Source organism: Enoplosus armatus, chromosome 13 (genome assembly GCF_043641665.1).
Source record: "Enoplosus armatus isolate fEnoArm2 chromosome 13, fEnoArm2.hap1, whole genome shotgun sequence".
Classification (NCBI taxonomy): domain Eukaryota; kingdom Metazoa; phylum Chordata; class Actinopteri; order Centrarchiformes; family Enoplosidae; genus Enoplosus; species Enoplosus armatus.
In genome coordinates this window covers 6,077,726-6,098,159 of record NC_092192.1, presented here as the reverse complement: position 1 = coordinate 6,098,159, position 20,434 = coordinate 6,077,726, and the positions used below count along the sequence as shown (strand labels likewise).

The 20,434-nt window shown below is 38.4% G+C and overlaps 1 protein-coding gene across 1 annotated transcript in view; it reads left to right on the top strand.

Annotated features, from left to right (window-relative positions):
* Positions 1–4,233: 4,233 nt before the first annotated feature.
* The window catches only part of ttc3 (tetratricopeptide repeat domain 3), a 29,096-nt gene continuing 12,895 nt past the window's right edge, over positions 4,234–20,434 (top strand). Inside the window, exons 1-21 of the mRNA XM_070917081.1 lie at positions 4,234–4,295; positions 6,861–6,940; positions 7,026–7,077; positions 7,370–7,523; positions 7,615–7,696; positions 8,440–8,493; positions 9,273–9,405; positions 9,677–9,762; positions 10,743–10,837; positions 11,185–11,247; positions 11,935–11,989; positions 13,070–13,244; positions 15,470–15,500; positions 15,611–15,704; positions 16,288–16,318; positions 17,234–17,288; positions 17,820–17,904; positions 18,106–18,306; positions 18,867–18,947; positions 19,708–19,817; positions 19,910–20,036. Of these exons, the coding sequence (XP_070773182.1) occupies positions 6,872–6,940; positions 7,026–7,077; positions 7,370–7,523; positions 7,615–7,696; positions 8,440–8,493; positions 9,273–9,405; positions 9,677–9,762; positions 10,743–10,837; positions 11,185–11,247; positions 11,935–11,989; positions 13,070–13,244; positions 15,470–15,500; positions 15,611–15,704; positions 16,288–16,318; positions 17,234–17,288; positions 17,820–17,904; positions 18,106–18,306; positions 18,867–18,947; positions 19,708–19,817; positions 19,910–20,036 (1,833 nt within the window). The 5' untranslated portion in view covers positions 4,234–4,295; positions 6,861–6,871. The remainder of the gene's footprint in view (positions 4,296–6,860; positions 6,941–7,025; positions 7,078–7,369; positions 7,524–7,614; positions 7,697–8,439; positions 8,494–9,272; positions 9,406–9,676; positions 9,763–10,742; positions 10,838–11,184; positions 11,248–11,934; positions 11,990–13,069; positions 13,245–15,469; positions 15,501–15,610; positions 15,705–16,287; positions 16,319–17,233; positions 17,289–17,819; positions 17,905–18,105; positions 18,307–18,866; positions 18,948–19,707; positions 19,818–19,909; positions 20,037–20,434) is intronic.

Here is a 20,434-nt window from a genome sequence, read left to right as displayed (position 1 = left end):
AATTTTCTGAAGTCAACTGAAGCCAACACGAGGTTGACTTTTAGTTTTTAGTGAATATCTTGACAATTACTGGATGGATTTCCATGAAATTTGGTCAGTATATTCATTATACTGCTACAGTTTGTGTACGATTTGACACCAAATGCTACCGCTAAAATCTCTTACAAGCCATTAGGTCTTTCTATTGTACCACAAGGCATAATGTTAAGACAGACACACATTTTCTGTTATCCCACCAGGTCCGAGCACAAGGATCCACAGAGGGGGACCTATCAACTGAGAGATACCAAGCTAAGATGATTTTTGGCATCAGCAGTTCTTCAAGAATTGGCTGGATTATCCACAGCTACCTTCGCCTGGTCCCCGGCATGGCCAACAACCCGGAGAAGATGTCTGAGACTACAGAGATCTTTGACAACTGGCTGAAACGTGAGCTGCTTGACCATTATGAGAGGATGACCACTAAGAAGAGGATGAGCTCAGTGTCCATGCAGCAGTGGTTGGTGGGAGCTGCAGTTCATCTACACATGACAATTCATCAGGTCAGAACGGACCAAAAAAGTCCAGCTGAAGTTAAAATGTTTTTATTTCTGCTACAGTATGAATATCTGCCCTGTAAATTGCATGTCCTCTGCACAAGTCATCCCCCAAAAGGGAAATCGATGCAGCAGAACCAGAGATATCGTCCTTTTTATGCCATGCATTCAAACCCCAGTGCCTACATTGCCGACAATGCAACATAAATGCAACTTAAATGCCTACAATGCGACCCCCGATAGTTCAGTCAGAGATTCAGGTGTGTTATGCTAGTAGCAACCTCCGTTAGCCTCGAGCAGAGATGAGGAGTGGGCTACAGAGGTCTGACAAGACCTCCATATCAGTTGAAAAGATGATGATGAACTGGTGTGACAAAACTCAGTTATTGAGGGCAGAAGGTTAGGGAGAGACTGTGGTGGTCAATAAAAAGGAAAACGTTAATTACAGAAAGTCAGACATGCTAGTACACACCCATCCACCACTGTGCTCTCCACACCTCTCTACATACTGTATAGAGGGAACACTACTTCCTGCATTGTTGGCACTGAACATAAGTCATGAGCTGCTGAATCATCCAATATGGATAACAATTCCTGGGGGATACTGGGCTGATCTGAAAGCATTATTCTTTTTCCAACAGGTTCGTCTCAACTCTGTGCCATTAGGATCAGCTGAGTCACTGCGCCTGTCTTATAAGTCTGGGTTAGTTCGCCTGGTTCAGGACTACACAGCCTATCTGCACAGAACCATTCAGGAGACTCCAGGATCCCGAAAACCAAGAACCGGGACAGCCAGTCGGCCAAGACAAACTAACACATTTAGCGTAACCAACATGACCTGCTCAAGTAAAAATACCTCAACTGATAGATTTAGTGAGACTACCACACCCAATTCAACTGCTGATAGAGGTTGTAAAACAGATGGATACAGTGAGGACTTTGGACTTAATGCACTAAAAGGAAGCAATGAAACCACTGTAGGTGTGGTAAACCGAAAGACTCTCAACAACTCTACTGGATATAGGAGGGATGAGGAAGTCGGCACTCTGGGTCTGTTAGTTATCGAGCCATGGAGGAATGTGAGTCACAGTGTGCAGCATCACGCCTGTGAGTCTCCAGCCATACAACAAGCTTTGGTGACTCGTATTATTAATGCTCAGGACCTGGAGCGGAACAGAAACTTCTTCCTGTACCCTGAGAAAGTCTTCCACGGCCTGCTCAGGCAGAGGGACGACTTTGAGCTGAAGACAAATTAGACAGACATGAATTATGTGGGATTAAATCTTTCATTGATTGTATACAGCCAAAGGATACAGGACAAATGATCCTAATATTGTGCTGATATCTCATCAGTTACTTTATTCTCTGTAGGTTTCATGATCAAGATCCTATGATACTTGGGAAAACTTTGGGAAATATTCACTTTCTTGCAGAGAGTTAGGTGAGAAGATAAATACCAGTCTTCCTCTGTAAGGTAAATATGAAGCTGGAGCCAGCAGACTGTTAGCCTAGCTTAGCATAAAGACAGAAAACAGAGAGAAACAACTAGCTTGGCTCTGTCCAAAGGTAACAATATACACCTACCAGCACCTATATAGCTCACTTATTAACACGTCATATCTCCTTGCAGTTGTACAGGGGGTTATGTGCCGAACTATTTCTTGACCGGGGTCAAGTCTCTGCTGGTTGCCTGGCAACCTCAAAGCCGCGATGTTTATATGCAGATTTTGTTACCTTCGGACAGAGTCAGGCTAGCTGTTTACAGTCTTTATGCTAAGCTAAGATAACCTTCTCCAGGCTCCAGCTTCATATTTAGCATACCGACATGAGAGCGGTATCAATCTTCTCATCTAACGCTTCACAAGAAAACAAGTGTTATGTGTATTTGGCAAAATGTTGAATTACTCTGCTACAGCATATACACTACAGTCAGTTTATTAGGTACACCTAGCTTAAACTAATACAGTCTAATACAACAGTCCGTTTTGAGATTTTGAAAAGGGTTGACTAATTGTGATTTCGGCAGGATGAGTTGCATTTAATACCAAGTATGTTCCACGTTTTATTTTAAGACCGACTGCTGTCTGCTGCTTACTTCACATGCATTCATTCATTGTATTTCTGCTGCATACACTGTACCATATATTAAACTATTTCAACATGAAATATCCAGACATGTTACTTACAAGGTAACTGAAGTCTTTATGTTTGATATCTCACTTAAAATGTAAGTGATTTAGCTGATACTAGTGGTGGAGTCTGCAGCGAAACAAAACAGTGCAACATCACTCTCCAGTGGTAGAACATTTTAACAGTCATATGTACACACAGCAGATCTGATACCAGTTATGAATCTCCATAATGTCTTTCCATCAGTGGTGGAAGAAGTACTCCGATCTATACCACATTGTAAAGTACTCATTATGCATTAAAAATCTGCGTGCATAAGTATCAAAATATATTTCAAAATATACTTCAAGTACCAAAAGTAAAAGTACTCATTTTGCAGAATGGCCCATTTCAGAATAATATATATTATATCACTGGATTATAATTAGTGTACATTAATGTGTAAGCATCACTAATGATGCTGCTAGTAAAGGTAGCGTAATCCATAATATTAGATCATAATTTATTAGTTGATTTACATTTAGTATAAATAATGTGAATCACCAAAGTAATTTAATTTGTCAAATAAATGTTGTGTAGTAAAAAGTACAACATTTCCCTCCCTGAAATGTACTGGAGTAGAAGTATAAAGTAGCATAAAATCTGTGTTGGAGGAAGTATTCAGATAATTTGCTTAAGTACAGATATAAACACCACACTGTAAAAATACTCTATTACAACAAAAAAGCCTGCAATAACAGTATTACTTAAATAAAAGTACAGATGTATTGGCACCGAACTATACTTACACATATACATATATTCCAAAAGTTGTCTTCTCAACATGCAGAATGTCTCTCTGTATGTTATATTATCATATCATTGAACCATTATTGATGCACTGACATGTAAGCTATAGGCCTACTTATTGCTGTAATTAATTGAGGTGGAGCTCATTTTAAATGTAGTTTTGAGTGGTTAAATCTAAATAGCAATGCATCAGATTTTATATTCTTGTCATAGCCTCTGTTTTAAATAAATGTAGTGGAGTTAAAAGGTACAATATTTGCCTCTGAAAGATAGAAGGTAGAGATCATATCTCAAGCTGCTTCTGAGTGAGCTGCATATAGATATGTACGTATAATATCAAATCTACAGGCCTACATTTACTCAAGCACCTCAGATGGTGCTTAAAAAACCCACTGTCTACATAAATTTAAATAAACAGAAAATTATTTGCAGGATAAAACCTTTGAATAAATCTGGCTTTGACTTTTGAACCGGAAAGGCAACAGCTATTCAGAGTCATAGTGGATTTGGGACTATATCTTCTTTTTCTTTCAAGAATTTGTTTTCCTCTAAAAAGAATTTCCAACTTATTGTAAGAGAAAAAAGTTATTTTCTTGCTGTTTACCTGTACTTAAAATAAAAACAGCAGATGACTGACCGCGGAGGGCGTCATTACGCCTCGCAGCGTGCAGCCTGCCAGAAATCCATTACAAGAAGAAGAGTTTTGGTCCGCCCCCTCCTTCACGCGTGTTGACGACACGCGGCGCTGCGTGACTGCGCCTTAGTTTTGACTTCCGCACACTAATATGAACAGGACAAGCCAAGACCACAGCTAAACGTCCACGCAATTGTTATCACAAGGTAAGACTTTTATGATAAATTAATTTAATTAACACGATACACGTTTTTAAACTCAGTAGCAGGCTAAATTGTTTGGGTCACGGTCGGCTGCGTCGCTCTAAAACAAATCAGGAATAAAATGTCGTAGCGTTAATTAACAGCCATTAAAACATGCCACCTTATGAGGAGATAGAAATGCTTAAGCTACCACATTAACCACATAACATATTAATATAGTTCCCCTGCGGACAAACTTCGCACTGCAAGCGAACTGCTGACAAGATTTTAACTATACTACGTAGGTTAGCTAATAGGCTAAAATGCTAACACCACAGCGACCAATCAAGGAAGGGTGTTCGCTAAATTATGTCATTCCCGACATACGTTGTGTTGAATTATACTCAGTTTTGTAGCATTTTGTACAAAGACTACGCCAAGTGATACACCCCCAACAATAACTCAATATGTACACTGTTTAATGTCACGGTCCTTTTTAATCGACTGCATTAATTACACGACATTAGTGAGGTGAAAATATAGCTAGCATCAACAGGATGACTCTCAGGTAACATGTTAGCTAACTCTCTCTTTGGTCCTGCCGTCAGTACAATTCAATTCAGTTTTATTTATATAGCACCAAATCACAACAAAAGTCATCTCATGACACTTTACAAATAGAGCAGGTCTAGACCGACTCTTTATAATGTTATTACAGAGACCCAACAGTTCCCACCATGAGCAAGCACTTTGGCGACAGTGGCAAGGAAAAACTTGCTTTTAAGAGGCAGAACCAAACTCCAGGTGGGCGGTCATCTGCTTTGACCGGTTGGGCACCAAAGCAATGGCACCATAACAAAGTCTATCTAGTGGCACACGTTGTATGTTAACCACACCCACACGTAGATAGCAGTAATTTTAAAATCTGCGATGCCTTCTGTCATAAATTACCCGCTAATTATTGAGATTCGTGCGCCCTTTTCATAGTACTTTCCCTCAGTTCAAAAGCGTTATTTAGCAGTGAGGATTGAAGACGGGGCGTGTTGTGGCCTGTCTGGTTAGTTAAGAAGGTGCACCCAGCGTGGTAAGCATAAACAGAACTGCTTAAACTCCTCTAAACACTCATGTAGTTTGTCACTTTCCCTCGACACTCTTTTCACACAGTTAGGCGTTGTTTCTCCTCTTCTTGGGAAAATGTGGACACTTGTAGAAACTCTGACCCATGCATATAAACAACTTGCCAGATGGCCTGTTTCCCAAGTTGCAGCACTTTTTGTAATCCTACCAAAGATGGCCAGATATGACTTAATTTGTGTGATCAGAGTCAGGTTTATTGCCAAGTAGGTTTTCACCATCAAGAAATTTGCCTTGCTATATTGGTGCATAACAATAAACATAACAAGTAGAAAATATAAAGAAAGATAAAGCAAGTACAGCAAGTCAAAAAGCAGAAATAAAAAATTGACAATAAGATATGAAACCAACACACTGAGGCAGCCATCCGTGGTGTTCTCTTGTGACCCATTTTAAACATTATTATTATAATCAGGTATATTAATGGTCCATTATATATATATTTCCATTCACAGTCCAATGTAACCACCAGAGCAGAAGCAGTCCAGCGTCATCACTACGTTTGCTAATCAAATACATGCTTATCTCAGGACCTTGTAGTGTATTGCATTGTGATTATTCCACAGTTTACCCTGAGAGTGTGAGGATGGAGGAGCAAATTACTGTTTTGGTGACTTTACCAGAGAACCAATCATTGTGCACTGCCATTGCAATGTCCGTGGGTGTATACAATGGCACATCTGTATGGCATTTTCTGCTGACCAGCTAATCAATTAATAATCGACAAACCATTTCAGCTCTACCAATATGCCTTCAAATCCTGTTACCCAAACTAGCCTTTCCTATTATATCATATTTTATTGTCTCACCAATACCTGAAACAACACGCCCCCACCAACACATCCCCTTGTGTGAGATGTTTTCGGTCTGATCGCCTGGTCAAGCTGCATCATAATATCACATAACTATACATTACTGCTGACGTTTGTCTATTTCTGATTAAAGTGTGATGGATTTCTGAATGTGTTTTTTTTTCTTGAAGCTTTCAGTGGGTCACTTGTTTCATTTAATTTCCAAACAGTTTGAAAATCAGCTTGCATCGACTTGAAACCTGCTTGTTAGGTAATCCATCACAGACAAAAAGTTGAGCGTAATTCTGGGCTTTCCTGGATAAGATAATATACACTTCAGTGTTACTTAAGTTGCTATTGTGTTAACAGAAGACCAAGAATCGTGTGCAGGGTGGGATTGTGGAACAAGTTTAGTTCCCTTGTGAGTTAAAAGTGTGATTCCCCACTAGGCTGAGCTCTCATGAACAACAACAGCAGTGGATTTCACCCACAGGAGTCTTATTAACTAATGTAACTAGTCTGTGTTAACACAGAGGTTACTGTCATACAGAAAGACAGGCATTTAATCAAGATACACAAAGACAATATCAAGATAAAACAAACAATCAACAATTGTAATGCAATGCTGACTCAAATTAAAAGCTTTATGCAAATGTTCCTACAGAGTTGGACAAAATGTTGGATTCAGACTCTGATTCTGACTATGGTGGTGACTTGGAGGACATCAGAGAACGGATGACTGCTGTGAGTTATTAACCAATAATCAAAGAAGTTGATTGACAACTTAATCTTTTCTGTATGTCACTGATGAGCTGTTTTTTCCCCTCAGAAACTTCTGGATGCTCAGAAAAATAATGCAATTATCACCCTCCGTCCATCAGGTAAGGGACATAAGGAAGGGTCTTAATACTTTTCATATGAATATTCACAATGCTGTGGCCCTGTTATGGTATACACCAGAGTATCGACATGCTTGGATGATATATAGGCCATCCTCCTTTCACTTCAGTTTTCATGTATTCCAAAAGACTGGAATCTCCAAGACATAGTGCTGTTTTTTGACTAAAGTGCAATGTTGTGAAATTTTGGTTAATTTTTATCAGTGTTTCCTCGTATTTTAATGTTCAAAAATAATAAAACAAAGTGTATTTTTGGCATGTTTTCGTTTTTTAGAAGAGGTTTATGAACGATGGAGCTGTATCCCCATCAAAACTAGAAAAGAGGCTGCACAGCGGATGAAAGTTTGTGCCTTCTGGCTTCCCATTCTTCTGCAGCAGGAAGAGTTCAGCACTACTACGTGCTGGGCTTTAGAAATAGGTCTAATCGAGTAAGTACAATTTATGATTTGGATCTGAATAACGTTTTCAATCTTCAGTGATTTAGACTATTTGAAGAGTTTGTCACCGTCTCCTTTTCAGTGACGGTAAAGATCTGGGACTGAAGCACCTGCACAAGATAGAAATATTGGAAGCAGTCCTCAGAGCCTTGGAGAAAGGAACTGTAAGTTGATTATGTAGTAGGTCAGTCTAACCAAAATGTTCCAGGAACTATGGAACCAGAGGAGCGTGGTGGAAAAATTGCAGTGCTAATGCTTCCCCTTATGGTTACCATCCATATTAAAACTTAGCTTAACCACATATGTATGGGTATTGACAGACTTTCAGACTGACAGTGAAGAATTTTGGGAGATGCCTTGTTGAAGGTGAACGTGTGAAAAGTCAACATTGCAATATAAAATCAATAAGGAACACAGAAGAGGGCAAAGTGTACAAGTAGGCTGTAACAGTCTGCTGACCTTAAGATATCATTCAAACAATTTGTCATAGTATTGCTTTGTTGTAAACATTGTTACATAAGTTGACTGCAGCACAATTTAGAAACCATAGCTACAGAGACTTTATCTTAATTTAGAGATTTCACAATGTATCTGCCATTATTATTCATAACTTTGAACTTTTAGAATTGGACCACACAGGCAGGATGTTATAGTTGAAGCAGTGTGCAGCATTATCATTCCTCTCACATAAATAATGTTAGGGTTTAGTTGGGGTTTTGGGTTTAATAATGCAGGAAAACCTACAGTCTGAGTATGCAAGTTCTCTGAAATAATGCACAACTGGCACTATTTGGCACTGAAGGGAAAAAGAGTAGATTGTGTTGTTGTTGACGATGATACTGTTGGTATTTTACCACGTTGGAACTTTTACTTTTGGTCTAAAGTACTTGTTTGTTCTCTGTTCCAGTTGAAAAAGGACCAAACAAAACATGTTTTCTGGATAAGCAACATGTTTAACTTGGTAAGTGCAAAAAAAAAAGTAATCGTATGCATTGAATATACAAGAGGTTATCATCTAATAACAGTAAAGGTACCTCAAACAATGGCAGAGGCATGGCTGCTTTTTCTAGCTTTTAGTTGTTAATAATGATAATAATAATAATAATATGATAATCTTAATTTGTGGAGCACCTTTCATGCATAAAATGCACCTCCAAGTGCTTTACATCATTGAACCGGACGAAGACATTTGTAGGGATGCTCTAATTACATTGGATCGACGTCTGCGCCAAGACTGACCCGCCAAGACCCGTTATTATTCATATTTGGTATGGTCCAGATGTAACCGATCCACATAGTTTACAGAATCTTTGTCAGTGACATTAGAAAATTCTGTATTTCTGCTATCAGTTATATTAATTAAGTCATGGTGAGCCGCTAACTCGTTTTTTAGCGCCAACCCATTTACATACAACTTGTCCCTGACCTGTAATTTATATGTTGTAAGATACACAGATTTTAATATCAGCAGATACCCTGAGTTGAGGTATCAGGAGAGAATATGTCACATTAGCCCATCCCTAGAAATTTCCACTGTTCCCGTCTATAAACGTGGTCGTGGTCAAAAAGAAGATAAAGGACTTTATTTTTTTTCCAATGCAACAAAACCTCATTGTAAAAAATATCATACGGTTAAATGAGTACCTATGTGTATTGTCATTACCTATGTAATGGTCAGTAGAGAGGGTTGATTGGTTCTCTATTATACAACCTAATATGAGGGTGACTTTGTACCATCAGCATTCTCCAGAGGTTTTGGAGGATGCATTACACTGGTTGGAGCGAACAGGAGAACCTGCTATTCGCCATCGCGTCGTGGATCTCGGCCATGCACACACCTGCTTCACAGCCCTGCACCTTATCTTCACAGAGTGTAAGATACAGTCACACTACATTTCACACAGACAAAAACATTCATTCAAAGTTACGCTGCTTTATGAAGTCAAAGATATTTCTAGTAAATCACGTAAAGAGGAAGTTTTTGGAGTCTGTTTTCTTTCATAAACTCTCACATCACTAAATTTGAGCCAGTTTACAGCACAGAAATATTCAATATTTGATGAGCTGTGCAAATACTGAAGCCGGTAGAACTTGTATGTTGATAGTTAACACACACACACACTTCTGTTTTTGCTTTCAATCAGTTGCCAAGTATATTCAGGAAATGGGTTCCAACTTGGACAGGACGATGAAATCACTTATGGCTCTACCGTCTGCCAATCATGTAGAGGTAAGACATATCACAGCCTGCAGATCATGTTGTTGTAACTCAATGTTTCCTTAAAACAGGCACCTGTTCGTCTTTTCTGTAACGTGTACTTATGTTTGAGGACAGACACTACTGTATGTTGACTGAGAAACTGTTAATGAGATGGTTGATGCATTATAGTAATTATGTGATATGTTATTCACCGTAAATCCACATTAGCTATTGTAACAACACAGCTACTCTTCCTGGGTTCCACATATATGTATGTACTTCAAAGTGAAGCACACAACATCTAACATCTGTAATCACAGTAAGACTTAAAGTCACAGTGAAGCGGGTGTTGGAGCATCCGTAACTTCAGTCATGTTTATGTGAGGGTAGCAGAATATATAGGAGGAGTATAGTGACGAGAGTGATTTAAATAAAATCCTTCAGATTTGATCAGGCTGCTCAACTGAGCATGGCAGATACTGAGCTGTAGAAAACTGTTGGCCTCCATCCACACCGCCCTCACATCCATTGTTAGAGCAGGAGCAGGAGGAAAATGAGGGAACAATGAATAAGACCTTAGTCACATTCTTTGGAAATGTTTCTGCCGACAAAAGTTGTTTTTGAGATCCAAACACACACCTCCTGCTATGATATACATCCATACAGACACCCACAAGTTCAAGATGATAATAATAGTGCATTTTAAAAAAGCAGCAAAAACAACTTTATCTACCATTTTCCACCTGTGGTATCAAATTCAAAATGCTTCCTCACATTACTTCCTGGAAGGGGTTTGTCACGATTATCTGTGTCACTCGCCAGTTTCCATTTTCTACAATTTTCGACAACAATAGTCTAGTTTAGTGATGGTGAAACAGAGCATGCAGTAAGAGTCAGAGAGACAGATTTTATTTTATTATGTTCGAATGACAAGTGGAAGCCGTAACCTTTACTGTCCATTTGTTTTTCCTGTGCAAATACAAATGTGGTTTGTTGTGTTTCTCATCTAGAAAAGTGAAGAAATGAAGAAAAAAGGAAATGAGAACTTTCAGAGGCAGCAGTATGAAGACGCTGTTAGGTTTTATTCCAAAGCCATCACATATTAGTAAGTAGTAATAAAGTTTATTTTACTCTGGCATGAAACCTTAATCTGTATTCTTCTGAATGTGTTGTATAAGGCTGCGGATTGTCAAATATATTGATAAATATAATGTCCCTGCAATGAGTCACTATCTTTGTGAAGCTTAGGTATTTCACTTTTTGTTGATGCTGTCTATTTAATTAATATATGAAGGGTACAAAATATTAGAAACACCTCATTATAATACAAAACCGTTTTTAACTACAGGCCGACAGGATTCATTGCAGGGTAGTCATATTAGATTGTAATGGTGTAATTAGTAAATTAATCTGTGTACTTTTGCAACTGAAATTCATTTCTTCTCCATCCAGCCCTGACAACCACATAATTTATGGAAACAGAGCCTTATGCTATATCCGCTGTAAGGAGTATCTGTAAGTACCACTTATTCTGGAGCACCTCTCATTTGTAAATAATTAAAATGCCCAGTATCAGTAGATAAGTTGTTTGAGCTAATCAAATCAAACATGAGTGAGTTCAATATTTGGACATTGTAGTTTAAAACGCATCACTAGAGGAAGTAGCAGCAGAAAGCTGACATTGTTCCCATTGACCTCTTTCACATCTTGGATATTAATACAAGGAAGCCGGGGCCTTTTTATTTATCAACCGTCTACAAGCAGGAAACCACTCCCAACTGGCCAAAAGTCAACGTTTCAGTCACATTCTTCATTCTTTGCCAAGTCTGTTTCTACTGCACTAAACCAGCTTTCCCACCTCAGCCAAGCTTAAACTTGTTTTGTGTAATGTTTTGTTTTGTCTATGCATGTTTTTCCCTCTCCTGCTAATCCTGTCATGCCACCTAATGTGTTAAGTTCTGTCTTGTCTCGTCTCACTAAATTTAAAAAAGGTAGGGAAAAAATATAAAAAAGGAGAGTTTGTAGTCGAGTTAACTTTCATCACGACTGGGAGGAGTGATTCTGAGGCGCTTGATGAATACGGGCCCCCGGTGTTAATATGAGTCTCTCACTATGCTAACTCTTAATTTTAATGCTGGTGTTCATCAAAGTTACAAGGCTTAAGAAATGTTTTGACCCAAACATGATTATTTTATTTTACAGAAAAGCTGTTGGTGATGGAAAACGTGCTACTCTGATAAAACCACTCTGGGCAAAGGTACTTATCTCTTTCATGAGGGAGTAGTATGGACGTGCAGCAGAGACAATTTAGTCGTTCAAGGACTCACAACACTGTTAAACGCCTCCTTTAAATGTATATTCTTTTTATATTTTATACATTTGAAGACCAAATTGGCTCTTCAGCAGGTACAGAGGTAGCAGACTGGCTCAGGTGTGTGTCATTGAACTGAAGTGAATCTATCCTTTTCTGTGTTTCACACATCACAGTTTTGTGATTCTGTTATTTAAGTATTTTGGCGTAATTATTTTGTTGGTTTGTTGTGAATGCTAATAAGGGCTTCTCAGAGACTAGTATATAATTCTAATGTCCCAGGTGATCGTGTCTTAGTGACATATTTTATTATTAAGGCTATATTAGTTTGCAATGTACAGTACTCTTGATATTTTCTGAGTTAGGGTTAGTGATCCGTTGGTTGTAGCCACATCCATGGGTGGGAGTAAAACCATTCAATGACACACACCTGAGTCTGTTTGATACATTTTTGTTCCTGACAAAACATATTAAAACTTTTCTTTTTGGATCCAGCCACTGGACAAGAAAGATGGGGATGTATTTTGCACACTGATTGTTGAGTATAGATTCAACAGAACAACAACAACAAAAAAATTCTCCTTCCAAGATAAGTTTGAGCAATTCTATATGCGCCGGATGGTGCATTAATCTAATCTTGATTATGAAATGTAAAAAAGAAAAAGACAACCTGCCGAAACCTGCTACAACAGATCCATGCTGCCACTCCTCTGTACGAACACTACTGTGGTTTTCATGTAGGCCTACATTAGTGTGCACTAGAGACACCTATAGATATCAGAGCAGGCTCTGTGTTAGCAGATACTCAACATTAAAGGGCTTTGTTTGGACATCGTTAAGATAATCTGAGAATGTAGTCTTTTGGTAGCTGATTCATATTGAGCAGTGTTTCTGAAGTCACATTATTCTTGTCACAATGGGAACTGTACTGCCTGTTCCTGCAGTTGAACTCCACTTCATCACTCAGTCTGTCACTGAAGCAAACAATGGTTATGAGTTAGAAGTTAATGAATGGTTTATTTGCAGGGTCACTACCGCTACTGTGAGGCTTTGTTCTTTTTGGGAGAGGTCAAAATGGCAATTGAGGCCAACAGTTCAGCCCAGAGTCTGTGTAAGGACGACCTAGATGGAATCAAAGACCTGGAACAACAACACCTGAAATTCATCACTGAACAGCGGAACACAATGGCAGACCCCAAAGGTATTTCCACGGCACTCGTGTCGTGTTCAGAGCTGCGCCTTCAATCACATTTGTATCTGGTTTGAAAGATTTGTAAGAAAATGCCTCTACATGCAGATTTCCACTGTCAGTAAGCAGCCTCTATACACCACAGGTTGTCCTCATCTTATTTTAATACAGCTCGAAAATCAAAGGTGAAAATGGCAGGTGGGATAAAAAAATAAGTCAAGAAAAGGAGGAAAACAAATATACAACTTAACATCTTGCAGTTTGTTTTTCCATTTTAAGTTGAATGTAAGCAGGTCTATGTTTTTTAAGATCTAATGAAGACGGAGATGGATAGAAGAATAAACTCCATGAACGTCACTTGACTTGTATATATGAATTTAATACAACACTGTTAACGGAGAAGATCTTGGTACCTTTCAAGGATAGGAGGAAGAAAATAATGTTTAGCTCTCGGTCAATGTCAAAGTGTGTCTCAGTTCATTATTTTTATCAAGGGAGTCTGGAAAGTCTCCAAGGTCCACCTTATCTCTAAGACGGGACATGCTGGCATAAAATCCGAAGGACACTCCAGCATCTCAAGTCAACTACAGTGCTTAACAAATTTATTAGACCACCTGTCATAAAAATAAGAAAACACAAATATTTTAGAAATCTGTCAAAAACTTGTTTCAAACTAAAAATTGTATTGTTATTTATTAGGCAAATAACAAACTGGAACAACTAAATAGTCCTTATTCACATATATTAACCAAAAATCGTAATATTTTGTATGACCTCCTTTGGCCCTGATAACAGCTTGCATTCTTGCTGGCATTGTTTTTATGTACTTTTCGACAGTCTCTTTTGTTATTGAGTTCCAAATAGTTTCTAGCTGTTCCCAGAGACTTGCTTTGGATGAAACTTTTGTGCAATCTATTTTTGAATTCAGTAAAACCCAGATCTGTTCAATAGGATTCAAGTTTGGACTTGGACTTGGCCAGTCCATCAGTTCCAGTACTCCAGATTCCTTTTTCTTGGTCAAGTAGTCTCTGCACAGCTTTGCAGCATGCTTAGGGTCATTGTCTTCTTGGTATATGAACCCACGGCCAGTCAGGTTCAATCCAGAAGGGATTCCATGATTCACCAAGATGTTGTGGTAGACCTTCTTGTTCATGATGCCGTTGATTTTAACTAATTTGCCCATGCCGTTTCCACAAATGGAACCCCATACCATAATGGAATCTCCACCGTGTTTCACTGTGGGTGCAATGCATCTAGCATCAAAACGTTCTCCAGCTTTTCTGCGGACATAAACACGACGATGCTGACCGAAGAGTTCAAACTTGGACTCGTCCATCCAGAGTACCCTTTTCCAGCCATCTACAGTCCAGTGTTTGTGCTCCCTGGCAAATTTTAGGCGTTTTTGGATGTTTGCAGGCCTCAATAACGGCTTCTTAGCAGCTATTCTTCCCTTTAAGCCTTGTTCCTTCAGTCGTCTGCTTATGGTCATTCTGGAGACTTTCTCAGATTCTGATCTAGAAGCATTAATCTCTGCCTGAAGATCAGCAGTGGTCTTCCTTCTGTCTCTAGTACTTAAAATCTTGAGGTGCCTGACATCTGCTTCAGTTAGCTTTCGTTTTCGGCCTCTTCCTTGACACATTTTGTAAGTACCAGTCTCTGCAATCGAGTCCATCCAGCATCATGAAGCGCTTTAATTCGGACTCTTTCTTTCTTAGTAAGTTCCCTACGCTTCACCATTTTGAACAGGAGTGAGGAATTTCAAACGGAAAAGTTTTTATACCCAAATTTGAGCCAGCACACTGGAATTCTCCAAGAAGTCAGAAATTAATCAAGAATAACATACAACCACTAAAACATTTTTTTCTGTTCAGGAATGCAAGTAAATAACTGTAATTTGGCATCTCAATCAAAAAATAATAATGTGCTTTGCTATTTTTAGTAAAGTAACAGTAAATTTGAAGAATTCATTGATAACAACAATAATTATATTTTAGCATTAAAGATAACATTTTGATTCAAGAGCTTGCACATACTGGTGGATTAATCATTACAGAAACATAAAAAAATATTTTGGTAATCAGCAATACTGTTAATTTAGGGCAGCGGTGGCAAACACCTTACATTGGGTGGTAGTCTAATAAATTTGTTAAGCGCTGTGTCAAGCTCAGTATTATGATTATTACATTTCCTCCACATCCTCATGACTACAACTCGTGTTTATGTGCTTTTGCTTTCAGTTGGACGACCTAAGAAAACTCGCAGTAAAAGGTGTGTGTTACCTTTATACACTTTATATGAACCAGATTAATAAATGCTGATAAACTTATGGAGGATCTGTTTTAATTTTCTGTTTTGTTTTGTTTTTTTCTTCTCTACAGCACTACCAGACCAGATGCAATGGAGTCACGACCGCTGTCTGGGAAAACTAGTTTTAAGCTTGGTGTAGTAAAAAACATGGCTCCACAGAGTAAGGTAGGGTAACTTTTGTTCATGTTACACATGAAAACACTGAAAGGCAATTTTCAAGCAAAAATGCCAAACATAATGTAGTTCCAGCCACTCAATTTGGAGGATTTTTAATAATTAGTTTGATAGTAAACGCTATATCTTTATTGGCCTGTTGGTTGAACAAAAAAAGCTATTTGATCATTCAGAAAATTGTGATGGGATTTTTTTTTTTACACAAAATCTCAATTTCTTCTCTCAATTTTGTAGGCCAAAAAAATGAAAAATAAAGGTGAAAATGGGAAATTAAAAGATGACTATTGAGTTATCATTATTTTAGTACTTGGGATAATCAACCATTAATTAAATGTTAAAAAGAAAAAGGAAGAAAATTTAAATATTATGTAATATTATTATAATAATATTGTTCTTTTTTTCTTTTTAACATTTAATTATGGCCTGAATATCCTGAGTACTAAAACGATTCATTAATCATTAATTATTAACCAAATGATTAATTCGAGAAAATAATCAGCAGATAATGAAAATAATTGTTAGTTGCACCTGTAGTGTTGTCAGTGTCTTTAATTATTAACTTGTGTGTCGACAGGTCTCAGAGGTTAAAAACATCAAGCAACCAGGTGAGTTTCGTTTCACCTACAGACACACCCGACATTTCTCGTTTTGACACAGGTTCAGATCCTGGTAGCGCTATCTCTGGGTCGTCCCACCAGTTCAAGCTGCCCTTTGAGGCTCAGTCACACGCCCTCAACATAAGTGTCATATTATGTGTCATACATAGTATGTCGTTCATATCATTGAATACACATAGAATGATTTAAAGGGCCCCTGTGGTGTTCTCTTGAAAAAAAACAAAATGTATGTTTACGTTCAGAATTACTCACCAAAGGGCATCGCAGCTTAATTTGTCAGTGAGATAAAACGTCTTTAATGCTGTTGTGATGTCATCTTCAGGTTGTAGCTACAGGATGTCCTGGTCATGGTTTCTTCGTGTTTTGTGTGTCTGTCAATACACCATTTTTGTTTTTTCCCTGTAATAGTAAAGCTGCACACTTAAATCGAAGGAGGGCTACAATTACTAAAAGAGTTTAAATGAATATCTCTGCGTTAAGAAACTGTAGCCGGCTTCACAGCTTTCCGTTTATTTTTTTATAGCTTTGGTACCATATCTGTATTTCTCACCTATGTAACTATGGATGGATGGATCAGGACGTTCCCTCTGGTTAGCTGGAGAAGGGCCAGATGAAGAACATCTGGTATCAATTAGAGAAAGTTTTCCACAAGGATTGTACTGACCCCTTGTGTCACGTGGAGTTAGTTGACTGTACAAGTGTGGGTCTGCACCGACTCGCTGCAGACTCTGGGTGGTACTTTTGTTTCTACTCTGGCTTTGACCACACGTGTGTGAATAAACCAGCTTTAACTAAGAATTGAGTTGCGGCCAACAAACTCTGATAACAGATGGGAGGCATCTTTTTAAAGGATTTTATGATCATGACATTTAAAAACATTCATGGCTAATTTTCTCTCTCTAGGGAAAAATGAAAGGACTGCAGAGGGCAGTACTAAAGACTCTAAACCACCAAAAAGGTTAGTGGAAGTACGGGTACTAATATCAGTGCTTATGTAAATTATGTTGTGTCCACTTGGACCCCTATAACCCCAACTTTCTGCCCCAGCTCACTGTTATACGTTTATAGTTATACATTAAAAAATGTGCACAGATGTTGAGGAAAGAAAATCTGGAACTGTTGACGATCATGAACTTGTACATGTGTGTGTTTTGTTTTTGTTTTTTTACTCTACTGGGAGAGAAGTATGGGAGATGTGATAATATAGTAATGCCCATAAGATTATAATATATGTGAGTTTACATTCTGCTGCCTGTATTCACTTGTCAGTTAACTTCAAGATCTCTGGTAAAAGTACAACCAGCTTCAACTGACAATATTATCAAACACAGAATAACAACAGCCTGACAACTGTGTAAATAATTACTTGACTGACTACTTCCACCAAAAAATAATGCGTTACTGTGATAAGTATAATATAGTATATGAGTATTGAAGAGGTTTTTAGATGTTATAACTGATACCTGTTGTTGACACTCTGTGCTTCCAGTGAGTTTTCTTCAAAGAACGGGAAAGCGGAGTCCAACACCGCAAAGAAGAAATCAAAGAACAGAAATAATCAGCCTGAAGATGAGGTGAGTCTCTTCTTCTTAATTATTCTTGTTGGCAGCTCTGCTTCTGTCATTGACTAGCGTATTGCATCCGTCTTTAGTCATGAGTGTGGTGTTAAGACTTGTTTTCCAGTACAGTGTAGCATAAAGACTGTGGCATGTGTATCAAAAGAAACCTCTGGAGACACTTGACTCGCTGAACTCACTGTTTGTCTTGTGTTGCAGAAAGATCGATCTCATCGGGTCAATCCCTCACACACTAGTTCTGTTCAGAACCAGAAAGTTGATGATGGTAAAGCAGGTGTGTGTAAAAAGTTGAGATCTATAGTGCAGGATGCCCATACTGCTCTGACCGACCTCCGCAGCCACAATGCAGAGCAGGCCTTCAGCCAGGCGCTGGCCTTAGTGGAAACCAGCTCACCAAAGGTAATCATAACGCTGATATGCAAACCAGTGCCAAAGCTGTAGCACGTTTGCACTGTTGCACAACTTATGTGCCAAAATTGTCAACATTTTGAGAGCAGATTTTTTTAAATGTATTTGATTGTTTTAGTAGTAATGTAGATCTGTTTGCAAAATAGAAACATTATGCACGTGACATGACGGTAGTTTGTCCACAAATTGAGCTTTAAGAGCAACATCAATCAATTGGCTGCAGATTCGTGGTGCTGTGGATTCACTTGTTTGTCCACTCTGCACCATCCAGACAACAACATTACTTCCTGGAGATGTGTACCATTTGAATCCAACATCACTGGTTTATTTCCAGCTTGGGACCTTTTTTTGTTGCAAGTCATCTGCTCTCTGTTCCCATGTTTCCTGTCTGTATCCACTATCAAATACAGGCAAAACATGTTGAAAAAAAACCTGTGAATTTATTTTACTTTGGCTGTGAAGCTTTTGGGAATAAAGTCAAGTTCCTGTTCTCTTCTCTCACACACATTAAAAGTAAAGTTGGCTTCATTTTCCTTTTTGTTTTTTCTCAGGACCTTGGACTTTCCACACTGGATGTGCTGTTGTTACTTTATGGCCGTGCATCAGCCCTGACAGAAATCGGCCAGTCTGAGGTAACTCATAGATATTCTTATGAACCCTCTCCTCTTCATATCTTAGCTTCTACCTGCATTAGAGGCATTTGGGAAATAAAGTTTTCAGCCCCAGTAAGTTGGTTAGCATCTGATTACAGCCACTGATGATATGTAAGTTATGTAAACACAAGTGCAGCTGGTCAACACAAACTTTTAACTAACTTCAACTCGTTGAATTTTGGGTAAAATACGTGTCCAACTGGTGATTATCAAACTAATCTCAGCTTGGTGTCTGACCTGCAGTGCACATCAGTGCTGTTTATGTCCACTTCTGCTCCAAACTCCAGGTTTTCTTTGCTGCTTTTTATTAATAACTGTGAGGGCGAATGTATGATGTGATTGATCAGTCGTCAATCATCACCTGCTGAGCTGAATCAGACAGATCCTGGTGCATCTTGCCTCGTTATCGATGTTACCAGATGGTGGTTTTAAACGATCCCCTCATTAAATATGTGAGCTTGTTTTCCCTGAAGCTTAAAAAGCCTAATATTTTTCATAAAAACTTAAAATTTCTTCTGACGTCAGTGGTGGCGCTCTTTGTTTCAGACTACACTGAAATAAAGATATAAAACACTGTATTCACGTCTGTCTGTGTATTCCATTTCAAGTTTGTTGCTTCAAGTCAAGGTGGTATTATATAGACAGGATCATATGAGTGTTTAAACTATGTATAATAAGAATTGTAAATGAATTTCCTGTGTTGCAGTCAGTACATGTGTGGTTGCTTTGTTGAACACAGGGACTTGGAGAAGCCCAAAAGCTTCTGGAGAAGATCAAATCATTTGAGGATAGGACGTTTCAGTGTGTGGTTTTCTATGCCATCGGGAAGGTGTACATTAAAGAGAACAGGTACAGTAGCTTCTAGTCGTACCACGTTTTGTGTCATTGATTCTCACCTTTTTTGCTGTTTCAAACTGTACTACTGTCTCTTCTTCGGACAGGTTTGCAGTTGCTCTGGAGCAGTTTTCAGATTCCCTGCAGATGGTCAAGAATCAAATAACGCCGGGTAAACTCACCTGGCCTTCAACGAAAGAGATTGTCAAAGAAACACAGCCAGACTATTTCAAGGTATGTTATTATCATAAGTTTGTGTTTATATCAGACCATTTTAAATACCTATAACATAGGACCACATGCAGTACCTTTAATTATTAAATAACCTTTTATTCTTTACACCCCCTCTGCTAATTATACTGAATGTAATCAGATTTGTTTTGACAGAGATTAACAGAACATACTTGCATGTTTAGTGGAAACAAACATCTACCAATTGAGCTATGTTGCAAATATAGAATTCACCCCATTTACTATTCATGGTTCAACTTCGTCTTTACTTAATACAGGATTGCACAATTAAATGCCGTTGTAGGCCCCTCCATGCTACACACACAGAAAATACATAAACGGATATTCAAATGTTAAATTACAATAAAAACAATTTAAATTGTACTTTGACACGTACACCT